Source organism: Rissa tridactyla, chromosome 17, assembly GCF_028500815.1.
Source record: "Rissa tridactyla isolate bRisTri1 chromosome 17, bRisTri1.patW.cur.20221130, whole genome shotgun sequence".
NCBI lineage: Eukaryota > Metazoa > Chordata > Aves > Charadriiformes > Laridae > Rissa > Rissa tridactyla.
In genome coordinates this window covers 5502501-5520032 of record NC_071482.1, presented here as the reverse complement: position 1 = coordinate 5520032, position 17532 = coordinate 5502501, and the positions used below count along the sequence as shown (strand labels likewise).

Here is a 17532-nt window from a genome sequence, read left to right as displayed (position 1 = left end):
CCCGCTCCCCATCTCCCTTCCCCGGGGTCAAGGCTCCCTCGCCAGTGCCCCGGCCGTGCCGAGGCGATCCATCTCGCCGCCCCGCGCGTTTCCCCCGGCTTCTCCCCACAAGCCGCAAATATTGCGAGCGATCCTCCAGAAATGGAGACATCAGTGCCATAAAACACGAGGGACAGAGCAAGGCCACTGGGCTGGAAAATAGCGTTGTCTGAAAAAATAAAGACGGGCTAAAGATGATGGAGAGGAGACGGCGAGCTTCACCCTGCCACCGCTGGGGGGGTGAAGAGGGGTCGGGGGGTCCCGGGGGAAGAGGAGGGAAGGAAAATATCCCCCGTCTATAGAAAACCGAGGGGTTTCTATACGGTCCAAGCTTTCCGTGTGCAGGGATACGCAGGGAGAAGGGGAAAGTTTCCCAGATCCCCGTGACTCCTTGCCAGCGCTCGGGATGGATTTAGCTGGCACTTGATGCTGCTTTTTTTCACTCTAATGCCATTATGCCACTTGCTTCCCATCTTAGGGATATTTTCTTAATGCGGCTGAAATACAGCTTAACTGGGGTTACAGCCGTTTAACGCTTTGGATTGCAATTGCTTCTTAAGAGCTTGTCCTGGGGAGAAAGCCTTTGGGTTTAAATTTGCAGCCAGAGGGACCCTCCGGTCCTGGCCGTCAGCAGCTGGTGTTCAGACAAATCCGGAGGAAAAGGGGGCTCCTGGAGTTTGGCAGGGGACAAGGGACGCCGTCGCCTCCGGAGCAACGCCGGTGGCACGCAGGGACGCGTGGTTGGGAGGAGATGTGGTGGATCTCGATGGATTTCCCCAGCAGGGAATGGTGGGGTTTTTTTGGGGGCGCTGTGCAAAAGTCCCGGCAGGAACACATCATTTCTCGGTGTCATCTCTCCCCGCCGAGCCTTGTGCGCCACGGCTTCTCCTGGAGACAGGGAGAAAGCTGCCAGAAATGGGACGGGCTCCAGGAAAGCCAAGTCGCGGCAGGATTTAATCCGGGAGCAAGCGCTCCCGCAACCAGGATGTGCGGGTGTTTTGTCTGAGCGATTTGGGTTTTTGGTTTTTTTTTTTTTTTTTTTTTTTTTTTTTTTTCCCTCCGGCAGCATCTGTCACTCTCCAACGTCTCGGTATCATCGCAGCAAATTATTTAAACACTACCCCACCGTACCCCATCTGTCAGGCAGCCCCCTCCCCGCCGATGGGGCTCTACCTTGCCGCCTCTCCAAAGGAACTCACCGGCAAAGGCTGAGCGCCAAACAACAGGACAAATTAAATCAAAAGCACAGCTCCGACACCCAGGGGGAAAATGCACATCAGCTTTGACTTATGGCATGGCGCACGCTTACAAGAGAGAAGCAGCGGCTTTTGTCACTGCAAGGGGCCATGAAAAATGAATTAGGGCCGCTGCTGGGAGAGGGCACGCAGGAGAATCTTTCATTCTGGCGACGCTGTCCTCTCTCACCTTGCGAGCAGCAACGGGGAAAAAAATCGCGGGGAGGAAGAAAGAGGGAGGGAAGGAAGGAGAGAGGACTCGTTAGGGTCTGGCTTAGGCTGCGGGAGAGAGCGCGGGAGGAGGAGAGGAGCCCGGAGAGCATCCTCGACGCTCGAGCGGGAGCACGGAGCTGCCGGGAGTTGCCGTTTCATCCGGAACTCTGGAGAGGGCTTGGCTCCGCGGGAGCCTCGATCCTCGGTTTTCATGTGCCTCGTTGCCCGCGTTGCTGCAAGGAGGCAGAAAAGCTCCGTGGGAAGCGGCTCGGTGCCGGTCGCAGCCGAACCTTTTCTCTGGGAGCATCCGTCCCTCCCGGTGCCTCCGCGAGGGCCACCACCTCACCCTCCGAGCTGGTGGACCCCGAGGGCCAAGGAGGAGGATGTCCGGCTCTGTGTTTCCAAATAATGCATGAGTATCGTTAAGAAAAGCAGCCCTCTAATGAGCCCCACGCCCGTCTTTGCTATAGACGTGACACCACTTAGGCGCTTTGTGAACTGCAACCGTTGCTAATTTGCTCTAACGGGGCGGCACGTGCCGTCTGGACCTTTTCCGGGGGCTCGATGTCCTTACCGGTATCCCGGGAGAGGCCGAGGACGGTGGCTGCCGTTTTGCCGAGCCCTGGGCCGCCTCCGAGCTCGCCGGGCTCTCCCTTGCGCCGAAATAAAAGGGCTCATTCTTTATTCGCCTCGTTTGCTCCTGAGTTAGAGCCTCGTTCAAGGGTGGTTGGTCCCCGAGTTGTTTTGTTTTGTTCCTTTAAATATTAATTTCCATAATCCTTTTATTTCCCAAGGAACTACTTCTTGCAAACAAAACGTTTAATGCTCCTCTTTTATTCCCGGTAACAAATAAGTTGTCTGAGGCGCGCAAACATCCCGGCAGCAGCGAGGCGTTGCGTGTGCAGTCGCGGTGCTCAGGGGATGCGGGAGAAGCATCCCCGAGGGATCCCGGGTACCACGGCAGCATCCCCCTAGAGACGCTCACCCTGGGGGAGGGAAGGCAACGAGCCCGTCCGGCACCGGGAAGCCCCCGCGCAACCCGGGATCCCGATCTTTTGTGTTGGAGGCGTCTCTGACGTGCCTATTTGAGATGGGAGATTTGAGAGCCGAAGGCCGGGAAGCACAATAGAGGATAGACTGCTTGTACCTCATTGTCTGGAGAATAGATGGGCTGCGGGCTCCCGGAGAATAGGAGCTGCCACTCAGGCGGCTTTAATAGAACAGGCGGCAGATAGATTTCAATAAAAGAAATGAGTATAAATATTGTTAGCGGAGAAGAGAGGAAAAGTGAAAAAGATCTTGTTTGACGAGTCACAGTGGGAAACTTTCAAGGACTTTTAAGCTAAAAACTCTTCACAATGGTGCTATAATGGAGCGACTCGGCAGCGTTAGGCAGCGCTGGCGAGGCGAGCGGACCGGGCAGGCGTCCCCAGCGGGGGAGGTCCGGCCCTGGACGCGGATCACGGCTGTATGCGGGGGGAACCCAGTCAATTTTCGGCTCCCCATGCCTTGCTTTTGCTGTCTGTGGTGGATATAGGCTCTAGGCTGTGAATATAGGCTGAGCGACTGGTTGCAGGCGATGGGGTGGTCTCTGGAGGGTCTCTGCAAGTTGTGTGTCCCAGTGACTAGTGAGGTGTGTTGCGTGCACCCGCTTAACAGCTAAACATTTGAGTTATCTTATGACATACTGCGTCCAGCTTTGGAGTCCTCAGCACAAGAAGGATGTGGACTTGGTGGAGCGGGGCCGGAGGAGGCCCCGGAGATGCTGGGAGGGCTGGAGCCCCTCTGCTGGGAGGACAGGCTGAGAGAGCTGGGGGGGTTCAGCCTGGAGAAGAGAAGGCTCCGCGGAGACCTTCCAGCCCCTTCCAGTCCCTCAAGGGGCTCCAGGAAAGCTGGGGAGGGACTCTGGATCAGGGAGGGGAGCCATGGGATGAAGGGGAAGGGTTTTAAACTGGAAGAGGGGAGATTGAGATGGATATTGGGAAGAAATTGTTTGCTGTGAGGGCGGTGAGCCCCTGGCCCAGGTTGCCCAGAGAAGCTGTGGCTGCCCCATCCCTGGAGGGGTTCAAGGCCAGGTTGGACGGGGCTTGGAGCAACCTGGGCTGGTGGGAGGTGTCCCTGCCCAGGGCAGGGGGTGGAACGAGATGGTCTTTAAGGACCCTTCCACTCTAACCATTCTATGAATCCATGACAAGTAAGTCCCAAACGTGGTCTTGTGGCTGACTGTAGCTGCTGCACAAGGAGAGACTCCTGCAGCCCAGGGGAGGCGGGGACATGGATACCGTGCAGGAGAAGGACTTCATAGCAAGCACGGAACTCTTGGTCAGCTTGTGTTGGGAGCCTTCTGCACAGCAGTTGGCACTGGCCATCCCTCTCCCTCCCAGCCCACGCTGCCGGTACAAGGGCACGATGCAAAATTGACTCTGAAAGGTCTACCGAATCCCTTTAAATGAAGGGTATAAGCAAGGAAAACAGGCTGTTTCCACTCTTTTTAGTGGTACAATTGGCGACGGTCACCCCGCCTTGGGCATGAGGATGAGGAGGGACCCCATGCTGCTCTTGTAAAACTCAGGCAGCCCTGAGCGCCGCGCAAAAGCCCAGCAGCGAGAGCATCATCCCCTGGGGCCTCACACAACATCAGGCCACGGAAACATGCTAATTAACACGGAAAAACATGTCAGAGGAGAGACTTCTTTCCTTGTTGTCGGGAAACCTCAAAAAGAGGGAGAGACTTGGCCCCATGTAAGCACGATGCAGTCTTTGATACACCGTTGCCTGTTTTGGGGGTTATTGTCCTTTTTCTGAAGGCTTGTGAAATATGAAGAGGAGGAGGTTCATACCCCAAAAGTGCCGTATTCTGGTCGTGTGGGCAGGATCACCCCTCTAAGGGAGGGAAATGGGCTGGAGCCTGCGATTCGGGGATGTAATATTTGCGAGAGGAGGAGAGTAGGATGCCGCGCTTGCCTAGGTCGATAGGGTAATCTTAAAAAAAAAAAAAAAAAATTTTAAAAAATCATTTTTTTAATGATCGCTCTGGATGGTTTCCAGCGGGTTAATTACCCCCAGTCTTTCTCCGCCGGAGCGTGGCGGCGTTCAGCCAGCACCGGGGAGCGGGAAAGCGTGGGGAGCGCGGAGGGGAAGCCGCCCTCACCGGTGTCGTTTGCCTGATCAAACAAAAAGGGGAAAGGAAATGTGTGAACTGCCTGAACTTTGTTCCTCGTGTGTTAATTGAGCAGTCAGGAGTGGGTAATACTGATTAATAAGAGCTGAAGTAGGTGATTCCCGGTCTTCGGCCAGGGCGTGTGCAGCCTTAGCCCTTTTTTTTTGCCCTCGTACCCGGGGCTGCGTCGTTCCTGCTTTGAGCAATTCACATTTGGGGCGATTCCGTCCCCCACCTCCTTCCCTGCGTGCCGGGAGCCGAGCTGCCCGAGCGATGCTACTAAATCACCCAACCTGCTCTTTTCCGCTCATTGCCACGGCGCAGGGGAGTTGAAGCGGGTCTCGGGCGCCGACAATTCGCTCTTATTACCTTTATGTGTTATACTTATTTACTATAAACTGTTATAGGGCGGCCATCACTACCGCATGGGAGTGACGTTTGAAATATATGGCTCTCATGTTCAGCGCGTCACCCGCAGCCGGGAGTCTGCGCGATGTTAATTTTTATTGCCAGAAGTAGCCATAAATTGATAGTTCAGGATCGCTGTAGGGACTGTAATTAACTAGTTACTGTTTCACCTCCAAAAGGAGCAATGTTTCACGCTCTTACTTTTACTTACCTGGAATCAGCCGCTGCCAACATCCGCTGAAGCCCGTATAAAGATTTATAGACCTTGGAGGTAAATATTGACTAATGGGCAAGCTTGGCTTAATGTTCACCTTGAAGGACAATAAATTGCGCTATCGATTGAAGTGAGATGTCGATATCTGCATTGTTGTAAACATTTTAATAAAATTATCTCCATAAAATATTCTCTTCCTCCGCCCGATCCCGGCTAGGAGGATCGCTGCCCGGCCAAGGCAGCGGCACGGCGTTGCGAGTAGGGTTGTGGTCCTCGGGAGCTCGCAATGACGGTGGCGGTGTCACTTGTCTCTCTCGGGACGCTCCGGATCGCTGGCAGGGCAGGACAAGGGTGGCAGGGGGCAATTCCTCGCTCCCAGTTCAGATTTTTTAGTGTTTTTTTTAATGGCCTCACGGTCAGCGTTCAGCCAGGGAAAGCGGTACGCGATGTGTCCTAGAGACCTGAACACGGCCGCGATGGCGAGCCGGGGAACAGCGGCACGTAATTAATTTGGGAACATGTGTTCGCTTTCCGGTGAGTTATTATCTTGTCAGAGGTTCAATGGAAGCGAATGGGGAGGAGGAGGCAGGAGGGAGACGAGTCGGGCTGGGAAAAGGAGGAGAAGCAAGGAGGGAGGGCTATGGATGCACGAGGCATCTGCCCGCACCTCATCGCATCTGCACCAGGTGGGACCCCACGGTGTCACCCCTTGGGTCTGCCCAGCTCTGCTCATGATGTTGATTATTGATTATTCACCGAGTCCGTCTCGGCTATTTTGCGGCTCCGGGCTGAGTTTCCCCCCTTGCCCCTTGGTGCTTCAGCTTCCCCTTGCTTCAGGTTGTTTTTTTTTTGCGGAGAGCCGCAGAGTCGCAGGTCGGGCAGAGCAAGACCTAAATAAGTACATAGCGCTCCGTGCGCCGGCTGCTGCTCGCCGAGCGGGCAGATTCAAGCTCCGGTTTTCCATCTCCCCAGCTGGCACCGGGGTTAGTTCATCATCCTCGGCTGATGAGCAAGGATTAGGTTTTTGCCTAGTCCATGGCTCATCCATTTCTGGCCTGTAATATATTATTAGTATTAATAATAATAATGATGGGTGCTGGCTGTGATGGTTTTCTAGCTCCCGAGGAGATGAGAGAGCTCTCCCATTAATTCCCGCGATATTTCAGCTCCTAATTGTACTCGAGCAGAGACAGCCTCGAGAAGTTCCCGCCATCAATTCAGGCAGAGCAGGAGCTTATTCTGGCCCCGGGGGAGCCCCCCAGGGCCGTGAGGCCACGGGGCAGCCCTGCCCCGAGCATCCCCGGGTGCTTTTGGAGGCGGGGACCGTGGCGGTTGGGTGCCCATCGCGTTTCTCTAGGTGCAGCCTTGGGCGAGCAGTAGGAGTAATCTCAAAGGACCTGATATATGTGAGAGCGGGTGGAGAAATAACCCCCATCCAAAACCTGGGCTGGTGCTTTTCTCTCTCCGTCGCCCACAGCATCATTTGTGTCCCCGTGCAACCCGGCGAGCAGATAAATGTCTCTCCCGTGCCCCGCCAGCCCCGAGGGACCCCAGCAGCCACGGTGACACGGGCACCCTGTTGCTTTCTATAAAGCGAGGTTCTGCACTTACAGATTGTGTTTGCTTAACCCCGGCCCCGCTCCCCGGGTCCCGTCTATTTGTTTTTTCCATTCCCGGCAGTCACTAATGAATGAGATTTGTCCAACCATCGACGAGAGTTCCCATTATAAATAGGCAAAAACGCAGAGGCCAGGGAGCCGAGCGCTTGGGCAATTACTCTCGATCCGCGCCTTCGCCCCTCGGTTGACACGGGTGCCGGAAAAATCTGGCGGTGAAGCGGCTTTACAGACCCAGTTTTCCTGCAAAGCCCTTGGAATGGGGGTTGTGGTGGGGTGTCCCTGTCGCTTGGTGTCACGCTTTGCCGGTGTGAAGTGGTGCCCTTGGGGCAGGGATCCCTCGTGTCACCTTATTCCTTGTGGCTGGCGCCAACGAGGATGGTCTTCCTAATGCTGTCGTCGTTGTCTGAGCATGAGTAACACCAGATCGTGATCAGGGCAAGAGCAGACGTCAGCTCTGCAAAGCATCCCGTTTTGGTCCGGGGTGGGCTCTGCACGTCGGCATCGACGGGCTGTATCCGAAATCCCGTGGATGCCGATACAAAGCGTGCCAGACCCTCAAACCCTGAACTCGTCGCTCTCTGCCTCTCGGTCGGCCGATTACCGCGCGCGTATCTCAGACTTCAGCACTACACGGGCACAGAAGGACGCCTTCATCTCTCAATTTCCCCAGCTTTTGCAGGTGGAAAGCTGACCCTCGCAGTTACTTAATGAAGTCTTTTGCCAGGTAACGAAATGCGCTCGAGCCGCTTTGCTCCCAGATCAAACCGGGGACTCGCACTACGGCTCGGCTACGGCGAGAGCTAATTCTTGCCGCGTGCGAGCCGGCTCCGGGAAAGGCCTTTGGTTAGTTGGGAAGCAGAGCGTTATCTGAGCCTTTGCACAAACCCGAGTCAGATTTGCGCGTGGAGCATCCCAAGGCTACCGGCTGTGTCGTTATTTTATCAGCAGGCAGCGCTGTGCTACAGAGAAGCCGATTCTAGGTCAGACATGAAAGGGATTTTTTTTTTTTTTTTTCTCTCTCCTCTCTCCTTTTTTTTTTTTTTTTCTTTCTTTTTTTTTTTGTTGCGGCGTGCAGTGCTGGACGTAACGCTGCAGTTTGTGCGTCTCCAAAGGATATCGATTTGGGGGGTAACGCCTTCATATCCAGCCCGTCGGTCGTGCAAAGTACCGATGAGCGCAGCAGTTTTGGCCACGCGGGTGGGAATTTTGGCGCGGGGCCGGGGGCGCGGGTGGACGTGGGCAATCCATCACGGGGAAAACTCACTTCACCCCTTTCCGAAGCTCACGGGGAGGCGTAGGGCTGTTTTCCCAGTTAGATCCGCCCATGATAGCGGGATGCAGGGGGTCCCCGGTTGGGCTGACCTGCAAAGTCCCGTGGCCACCGTGAGGGGAGAGCCCGGGCGGGATTTCATGAATTTTGAGCGTATTTGCAGCAGTTCGAGCTGCCGACAGCCGCACCGGGGACGGCAGCAGGATGCCAGCGGGTGCCCGGGGTGCTGGTTGTGTCGAGCTGTGCGGGGGTGATACAGAAATGGGGCAACCCCCCCGCCCCGTACGTGTGCTTTCCAGACGGCGGGCGGTGGCGTGTGGCCACGCTCGCTATTTATGTACCGCGGGAAGGGATGCTATAAAAGTATCAGCCGGGGGGACGCAGAAGGTGGCGCGTGCCCTGAAGGGAGCATCCCGCCTGTATATTTTGCTGGTATTTGTCTGCAGCGAGATGCCTACGGTTGACCGGTCGAGCGTGGCGAGCCACAGCCCCGGCGGGTCACAGTAGCGTGGGGACGGTGTGAGACGGGTGGGAAGCGAGGGCTCCGCCGACCAAGCTCCTCACGTTCCCTGGGGACCAGGGACCCACACTCGGCCTCTCTGCCATTGGCACTCACTCCCAGAAACAGCTGTCCAGAGCTAATTTATTTCCTAATGCTGCAGCAATGTTAATTTATAAATTACACTGGTAATTCGAGCTATTATTAATTTCAGATGGTGTAGGGCAAGCCTAATTAAAATATGACACCAATTGCCACACATATGTACCAAGGACTACCGTTTAAAATTTATAGGAATATTAAGTGTGACACTGGGCTCGGAGACGCTCGGCACAGTAATTACGGCATCTCGGCGGCGGGAGATCCGACGGGGAGACGTAAAGGGAAGGAAGGGAGAAGTTGTCCCGGTTCGGGGGCTGACAAAATCCCGCTCGTGCCATTCATTTCGGGGGCGAGCGGTGTTTTTCTTCCGGGACGTTTGACAGACGCGTCCTAATTGCCGAGTTTCTTTATTTAACTCTGCGTTTGTTGTACTGCCGCGATCTCCGGCAACCTGGAGACTATCACGGCTCAACACCTGCGTTGCGCCAGCTGAGCGCCGTGGGTTTCCAGGAGCGCTTCAAAGCGAAGCGGGCTCTTGGAAGGAAGGGGGGGACGTAAAATGCCAGACAAAAGGAAAAAGCCACCGATCGCGTCTTTGAGAAAAACCAGGAGCCGTGGTACAGCCCAAGCGCGGGAGAGGGGGGCCAACGCAGCCCCCCATGAGTATCACGAAAATGAGCTTGGAGAGGCACAGGGATGAAGAGAAGGAGCTAAAGGGAGATGTTGGCACCGCAACTAATGGGAATAAAGCGGCTGCGAAATAATCGAAGGTGAAAAATAAGAGAAGGGGTGTCTGTGTAGAGCTGGGCGAGCCCAGCGGTGCCATCCCGGCGGGAGGGCGGGATGCGGAGACGCCAAGGAGAGGTGATTTCAGGTGATTCCAGCACGGTGCAGGTTTGCCGAGGACCACTTTGCCCACCCTGCGCATCTCCAGCAAGCGATGCTCCGGCGCGGCCGGGGCCACCGCAGTCCGGCGCTAGCAGGCACCTTTCTGGCAGGGTTTTTCTCGGGGTGCCGTGGCTGGGACAAGGCGGGTGTCCTAGGGCAGCGTGACACAGGTTTGCCGTGCCTCCCCGTCGCTCACAGCCCTCTCCCTCTGCCCCCGCAGCCGTGGGCTTCATCAGCGAGGACGAGTACCTGGAGATCACGGGCATCACGCGGGAGCAGTCGGGCGAGTACGAGTGCAGCGCTTCCAACGACGTGGCGGCGCCCGTCGTCCAGCGAGTCAAAGTCACCGTCAACTGTGAGTAGCTGAGGAGCTCGGAGGGGCCGGGGACGGAGCGAGGATGGGATTTTAGCCGTGGGAAGCGGGGCGAACCCAGCCTTCGCCCCCAGAGCCGAGACAGGCGGCGGCAGTTGTCTGAGCAGGTGGTGTTTTGCCCTTTTTTTTCCCCTTCTTTTCGAGTCGAGCTCCATTTTTTTTCCACCACCTCCTCCTCAGCTGTCTCCCTCAACCTGGGTTTTCCGCCCATGGTGAGATGCTGTGCCGATAACCTCCGGGGAGAAGAAAGAAGTGAGCAGTAAATAGGAATGTTTTTCCATTAGAAAAAAAAAAAAAAATGAGAGAAAGAGAGTGAGGAAGAAAGCAGCACCATTTGTGCTCAGGCACAGAGACGAAGATGCCCCAAATCTCCTCTCTGGCCACCCCCCTTCCGCTGTTCGGGGCCCGCACAGGGTCACACGTGGTTCCGGAGACCCGTGGGGCTCCGGTCCTCGGGAAAGCCCTCGCTGGGCTGCGGCGTGGGGTCCTCCATCTCCCCCCAACCCTCTGGACAGCAGTTCTGGAGCGGCAGGAGCCGGGCACGGCCTCTGAGGTGGTTTGGGCTGCTTCCTAAGCGCAGGGAAAGAAAAGGGAATTGGAGGAGCAAGGGGAGGGGGCGGGACGCTCCGAGGCAGCCGAGCCCAGGTTTCCCGTTTTCCCCGCAGACCCGCCGTACATCTCGGACGCCAAGAGCACCGGGGTGCCGGTGGGGCAGAAGGGCATCCTGCTGTGCGAAGCCTCCGCCGTCCCCTCCGCCGACTTCCAGTGGTACAAAGACGACAAGCGGTAAGAGCCCGGGGCGGGGGCAAAACGGGAGGGCACGCGCCCAGCGCCGGCAGCTTCGGCATTTGCGAGCCGGGCATTTGAGGCGGGGGGGACCCTCTTTTTTTTTTTTTGCAGGAGCCTCCGTCAGACATGTTTTGGGTAGGCAGCATCGCTGCTGCCCATGCCTCCGGTTTACGGTCTCACAGTAAATCCCTGCTTGGGTGAGGCATACCGGCCGGGAGCGATCCCGGCAGCCCAAATCCAAGCACTTAGGAGGGGATGAAACCCCTGTCATCTCTTTAAACACTTTGGCCAGAAGGCAGCGTCAGCCCCTTGGTCTCGGGAAAGGCAAAATAGACGCAGTGTTGGTCGAGTGACAGGGTTTGCTACGCCACAGGACGGCCTGCCCAGCGTTGGGGTGAAAGTTGCCCTTTCAGGCCAACCAGCATCTCCCACGTCCCACCAAAGCGGCGGCCATGGCTGGGGACCGAGGAGGGGAGCAGCGCAGCCCACCCTTGCGCTAATGTCTCTCTCTGACCCCAGGCAAAGGGGGTTTTTTTAACCCATTTTTGCCTTGCTTCTCCCTGAGAAGCCCAGAGAGGCTGCGGAGCATCCCAACGCGTGGTGAGCCACTCAGGTCGCTAATTAGTAGGCATATTTTGGGTGGAAAAGGTGCTCCAGAAGGTAGAGGGGAGGCTGAGGGCGTTTGCTCGGGCTGCGTCGGGAGGAGAGGAGCGGGTGGAGGGTACAAAGCGGCGGAGGTTCGCGTGGGGGACGAAAGGCTCCGCTCAGAAGTAGGTCAGATCACGAGGGCCCGCAGAGCGGCGGGAGGAGGGGTCTCGGCCCGGCTGGGTCGGCTGTCGGAGCCCCGCGGGGGCGATAATGGGGATCCGGCACCGCCTGGGAGGGATCAGCAAGTGACAGAGCCACAGGACATCGGTTCAGGGAAGTCAATGCACTTGGTTAACGCTTCAGCATTCGTGGTGGCCGAGAAGCACCACGGCGCCGGCGTTAGGGTCCACCAAAGGGGTTTGCTGCAGCGTCTGTTGCCTGTGGACGCTGCCGGCCCCGTCTCCTCCTCTCTGCGAGGTCCAGGGGCGTGCGGGGGTCAGGGCAGGGGAACGCACAAGAAGGCGTCCTGCAGAACTGGGAGGAATGAGGAGCCCCGGAGGCTGACCCGAGAGGGAAGTCAGCTCTTCTCCTGGGTGAGAAGGAGCCTTTCCCCGGTACCCTCCCTGGGCGTTTGGCCAGCCCTAAAGCCTTCAGCAGTGACTCTGCGTCCGTGAGGATGCCTGTAGACGTCATGGGGACGATGCGGGCTGGCATCTAAGGGTCAAAACCCAGCAGAGCCGCGTCCATCTCCCATATGTCTCCCAATACCTTCCCTTCTCCCTCTTCACGCCTGTTTTTCCCCCCACCCTCAATGTCCCCTCTCTTGGGCAGGACCAGGGGATAGCGGGTCACGGAAAATAGCGGGCGGCATCCCCGTGACCCTCTCTCCTTCTGCCTTTCTCCCAGGCTGGCTGAAGGACAGAAAGGCCTGAAAGTGGAGAACAAAGCCTTCTTCTCCAGGCTGACTTTCTTCAACGTCTCCGAGCAGGACTACGGCAACTACACCTGCGTCGCCTCCAACCAGCTAGGGAACACCAACGCCAGCATGATCCTCTACGGTGAGTAGGGCCGAGCGAGCCGGTCGGGGCTGGGACGCGGCTTAATGGCGAGTCCAACGATGCGCAAGACAGGGGATGGGGTTTTTTTTGTCTTCTGGGGAAAGGTGCATTTGCTACTGTGATCCTTTTTGCCCCGGCCCGCGGATCGGAGGTCACAGCAAGAACAGGGGAAGCGCGAAAGCCTCCAAACGCGCCTCCCAGCTCAGGCACCGCGTCTGCCGCTGCTCAGAGGTGTTTGGGGCCCACCGTCGATCCAAAGTTAGGACTTGGCTGCGGGTTTCCATCGTCTTGCTCTGATGAATTCCTAGGAGAGAATGTGTTTGAAGGCATCTTCTTGCGTTGACCGGTGGAAGAAAAGACTGTGCTTAGGGTTGTCACGGCAAACCCGTGGGAGCACACCGTGGGCTGTGGCGCCGCGCACCCCATGCCTGTCTGAAAATAAATGGCCCCTGTGGCTCTGCCGCCTTCCAGGTCGCGTTTTCCTCTCCTGCCAAGCAGATGTATTCTTAGCGATGGTGCCAGAGGGAGACGGGAAGGTCAGAAGGCGGAGAGGGGGAGGAGCTTTGTACCCTCATCCGGGGGCTCTTTTCTTGGTGTGCCGGAGCTGGGATGAGAGCACTGCATCCATGTGAGACGGCTGACGGCCGGGAAGGGCTGTAATAGCTTGATAGATTTGTCAAACCTAGTCCCCGGCCACCCCGGCGGGGATATTTCCCTGGCCAGGGTACGAGGCGGGTCGTCCTCATTGCTGAACCCTACGGGAGAAGCGGGGCTTGGGGACCTCCGTCCCCTCCCGACATCATCTTGACGTTGTCCTCCTCCTCGCAACCCATCCTGCCCCCGGCCATCCCACCCGGTGGCGAGCGGTGACCGTGGGCGACGTTAATACCAGCCCACGGTAAGCAAAGCGCGGAGCGGGGTGGGAGGCTGGCATTAGTCACCGCTAAGGGCGTTTGACGGAAAGCTCCGGTTTCCTAGGGCCTGGAGCCCTCGCGGTGTTGCGGACCCTTCCCTAGCGTGTAGAGCGGACTTAATGAAACCCACAAGGACTTTGTAGGAGACCCTGTTTTCCCTAGGAGAGATGGGGCTGGAGCGCAGAAGAGTCCCGGCGGGTCCAAATGCGGGGACCCGGCCGGCTTGTAGGCGCGCGGCGTTTGCAAGAAGTGGAAGGAAAACCTGGTTAAAAGAAGGAAGGAAGCATCGCGGGCTAGGAGGAAGGGTGCCTCTGGAAATCTGGTCTCCCTTTGCCGCTGTCCTCCCGCGTGTCTTCGCAGAGAGCAATGCCTATCTCGTGTCTCCCTTCTTTTGGTGTGTATGGGATGCTTTACTGGTTTAGCGTGAGCGGGCGCGCTGCCCGGTGTAGCAGGGGCTCGGTAGACGCTTCTGTGGTATTTGTCACTGTTTTGAGATGGTCGTGCCGTGTGTTGTGTCACTCCAGACCCCCAAAGCCAACCCATCCTTTCTTCCTCCCGGATAGTTTTGTTCTCCCTGGCCGGGAGACGCCGCGTTGGCAACGAGCTGCCATCATCCCGGGCATCTCCCATGCAGGTGTCTTTGCAAGGTTGTAAATAATCCGTCGTCACGTAATTTATCTCTTCCGTTGTTTTCTCCCTGAGCGCACGAGCTCGAGCAGCGTGAGCCGAGCAAGTCATGAGACTCTGTGCTTCGAAGCGTCGTGTCCCTGGCTGTTCTGCCTTGTGTTGTCCTCATGTGTTGTTATTGTGTGTCTGGAGGGGAGCAGAGGGGGAGTCGAGCCTTCCTCACCCCCGGACCTCTCAGCGGGGCGTCTCGGGGCCAGCAGGCCAGGCATTTAGCCGTGCAAAGGCCACCGAGATAGCGGGCAGTCTTGAAGTACGTGTCGGCTTGTTTAGCGGTTTGTCGTCGCGGGGTGGTGAGGCAGGTGGGTCGAGCACCTGGGAGGCAGTTTGGGGAGAGCCGAGGATGCTGGACGGCCTGGCAAGAGGAGGTTGTCCTCACCCCCTGTCGGTATCGGCAGTTGCGTCGGGTTCCCCTGAGCCACGGCAGAGGAGTCGGTCCCGCCTCAGTTGCTCGGCTCCATGCCCGCAGCTTCAATGTAGAGCTAACCTTGGGTGTTAATGACCCTAATAACCGTTTGTTCCCCCAAAAAGCGTGTGCTGTAAGTTAGGAACGTGAGCCTCTTTGCCTGCCCGTTAAGCCGTCATTAGCGTCGCCTAGGAACAGTAGCTCAGCTCTCTTCCTGGTCATCGGTGTCTCCCATAACCCCATTTTTCAGGGAGATGAACGCCTCTCGCACAGCCGAGCTGTGCCAGCCCGGGTCCGTCCTTAGGGCGGCCGCACCGAGCTGGCCGCGCCAAGCACCCGGCGTATCCCAGGCTACGCGTATGACCTCGGCCTGGGCGTTGTAGGCACCCTAGGGGTTTATGGGCTTAAAATCTTAATTAGCGTAGGACCTCGGTCTGGCATCCGCAGGTGCGGGCTTGACAAACAGCCCACAAAAGTAATGAGGACTTCTATCTGCTGATGGCTTTATGGGAGCTGTCGTGTAATCGGTTTCTAACCCATGGGTGATGTTTCTTGTCCGTGATGGCTGTGTTGGGTGGGATACCGTGAAACCTTCTACAAAAATCTAAGCCCCCGAGGCTGGAGGGCAACTTTTTACAAGGGCGCGTAGTGCTAGGATGAGAGGCGATGGCTTCAAACCGGAAGAGGGGAGATTGAGATGGGATATCGGGAAGAAATTCTCCGCTGTGAGGGCGGCGAGCCCCTGGCCCAGGTCGCCCAGAGAAGCTGTGGCTGCCCCATCCCTGGAGGGGTTCGAGGCCAGGTCGGACGGGGCTTGGAGCGACCCGGTTTGGTGGGAGGCGTCCCTGCCCGGGGCAGGGGGTGGCACTGGACGATCTTTAAGGTCCCTTCCAATCCATATCATTCTCTGATTCTGCGATTCCCCTTAGCTTTGTCAGTCTGACTGCGAATCCCATTGGGGAATGAAATCAGAGTCCTTTGACCGCCCATAATTTCCATAAAGCCACATTGATTTAATGATCCTTTCAGTCTTTATTAAGTGAGGCCCCTCAGGGAGGGAAGGCTCCCCAGGCCCCCAGCACCCACCACGGACCCGAGGGGACCATGACACGTGGGGTTGCCCCGTCTCCTGGCACGGGGCTCCCTGACGCCACCGGGAACAGCGCCCCCCCCCCCCCCCCCCCATAATTAGCAGCAAGGCGGGTGGCTCCACTTGCGACTATTGAGCATCCAGGGCCCGAGCTCGCCGGTCCCTAAGCAACCGGCCGGCGCCTTTAGTCTGGCGATTAATGTGTCTTTATTTATCATAATGAAACATAAGAGGGAAGTTGCGTGCCATGGCTGCACCACCTGCGGCATGAGAAAGGTCTCAAGCGTGAGGTCTGGGGGGACGATTTTGTGACTACCCCCTTTTCCCTCAAGTTGAGCCTGTGTTTCAGAGTTTCTCCCCGCCCCTTCCCCCTCCCAAACGGAGCTTTAATCCCCGTGGGTACCGTGACGTGAGCCTTTCCAGGGCTGTGCAACAGAGGCTAATGTAGCGTACATCTTTTAATCCTTTTTTTAATCTAATTTTTCGGGGAGGTCAACTGGTGCTTTATTTAACGTGTAGCACTTGCTATTATAGGCCTGCCGCCTCATTCAGCGGCTCATTTGGTGCTGTCTGTAACATGATGGAGCGCTTGGTGGAACCGCATCATTTTGTGGAGTTGGGGAAAAGAGAAGCCTTCCCATTTGTCCTTTGCCGTGTGGTCCGTGTCGCTTTCCAGAGGCTGGCGTTGGGTGCTAAACCCATTCGGGATGTTGCAGGGGATGAACCCCTTGGGCTGTCGCGAGAGGGATGGGCGCGGAACCCGCGCCAGAGGGGAAGAGGAGGAGAGCCGAACCCCCCGAATCCTCCACATCGCAGCCCCCGGGCTTTGCTTTTCGCTCGGGAGGCTACGGCAGACTTTGCAGACCCCTTCCCGGGCTCCGGGGTCCCCCAGGAGGCTCGTCTCGGCTCGTGCAGCACCAGAGGGGACCACGGCCCCAGAGGAGCGGGGCACGATTCGGGCAGCAGCATCGCATTTGCTCCCCCGTCCGCCCGTTTTCCCCGGCCCCAGGTCGAGGGCGGCCTGAGCGAAGCATCTCGAGCCTGCGCTTTGCATTGCCCTTTTGCCTTAACTTTCGCTTGTTTTTTAATTTTTAGAAGAGACAACTACCGCTCTGACACCCTGGAAAGGTCAGTAATTCGGGGACCCCCGCAACGCCAGCGCTCCCCCCGCTCCTTTTCCCCGCGGGTCCCTCGGGCTCCCGCCCCAAGTCGTCCCCACGGGAGCCGCGGCACTGGCCGCCTCGACCTCCCGCCCCGCAACCCACCGCTCCCGCCGGCGTAGCAATGATTTAGGGCTTTTTTGCTATTTTCTAGCTGCCCTCCCATCCTGCCTCCTCCCGCGCCCGTCCGGTGGTGGTCCGTGCCCTCTGCATGTCCCGTCCCCCCACGCTCCCTCCCCGTCACCGCCGCGCTCTCCTCCCTGTCACCGGGGCGCAAGCAGGGACGTCTTTGCGGTCTGTGTTCCCCGTGTTGTTGTGTACATGGTCTTTAGGGTCCTTCCTCCCCCGGGATGCTCCTAGTGCCTTTTTTCTGGGACGTGGTAGGGGCGGAGATGCTGACGGTCCTCTTCCCAGCATTCTTTGTGGCCAGGACGGACCGTACTCTGCCACGCCATCTTTATCGGCCGGCCAGTTGGCCTGGTGTCGTCTTGATGTTTGGGCTCCATAGCTTCATTAGCGATGCGTCGAGCTCTCGGGACGACTTGTGGATGTTGCGAGGGTTATGGATCTAGCATGGAGACAATTGCGTCACCAGATCCGCCCTTCCGCACGGCTTCCCAACCACGCCAGGATTCGGGGCTAAGTGGGAAGCGTTGCGAGGCGTCTGCGAGCGTGTTGGAAGAGCGTTACTGGCAGGAGACTAAACGGTTCTGAGCGTGCCGGTCAGGCTTTGGAGCGAGGGGACGCGTCCCGGGGCCAATCGGATCTCGAGGGCAGCCCCGCCGCAGCGGGGCACCAGCCTGGACGCCTTCCCGAGATCTTT

The 17532-nt window shown here is 57.6% G+C and overlaps 1 protein-coding gene across 4 annotated transcripts in view; it reads left to right on the top strand.

Annotated features, from left to right (window-relative positions):
• LOC128918595 (protein CEPU-1) overlaps positions 1 to 17532 on the top strand; it is a 363129-nt gene that overhangs the window by 344442 nt on the left and 1155 nt on the right. For 2 of the 4 annotated variants that reach the window (XM_054223010.1, XM_054223009.1), the window contains 4 exons: positions 9868 to 10002; positions 10686 to 10806; positions 12304 to 12455; positions 16645 to 16677. In XM_054223010.1, coding sequence (XP_054078985.1) covers positions 9868 to 10002; positions 10686 to 10806; positions 12304 to 12455; positions 16645 to 16677 — 441 coding nt within the window. Of the gene's footprint in view, positions 1 to 8542; positions 8546 to 9867; positions 10003 to 10685; positions 10807 to 12303; positions 12456 to 16644; positions 16678 to 17532 lie in introns of all 4 variants that reach the window. The other 2 variants (XM_054223013.1, XM_054223011.1) reach the window with 2 other exon arrangements.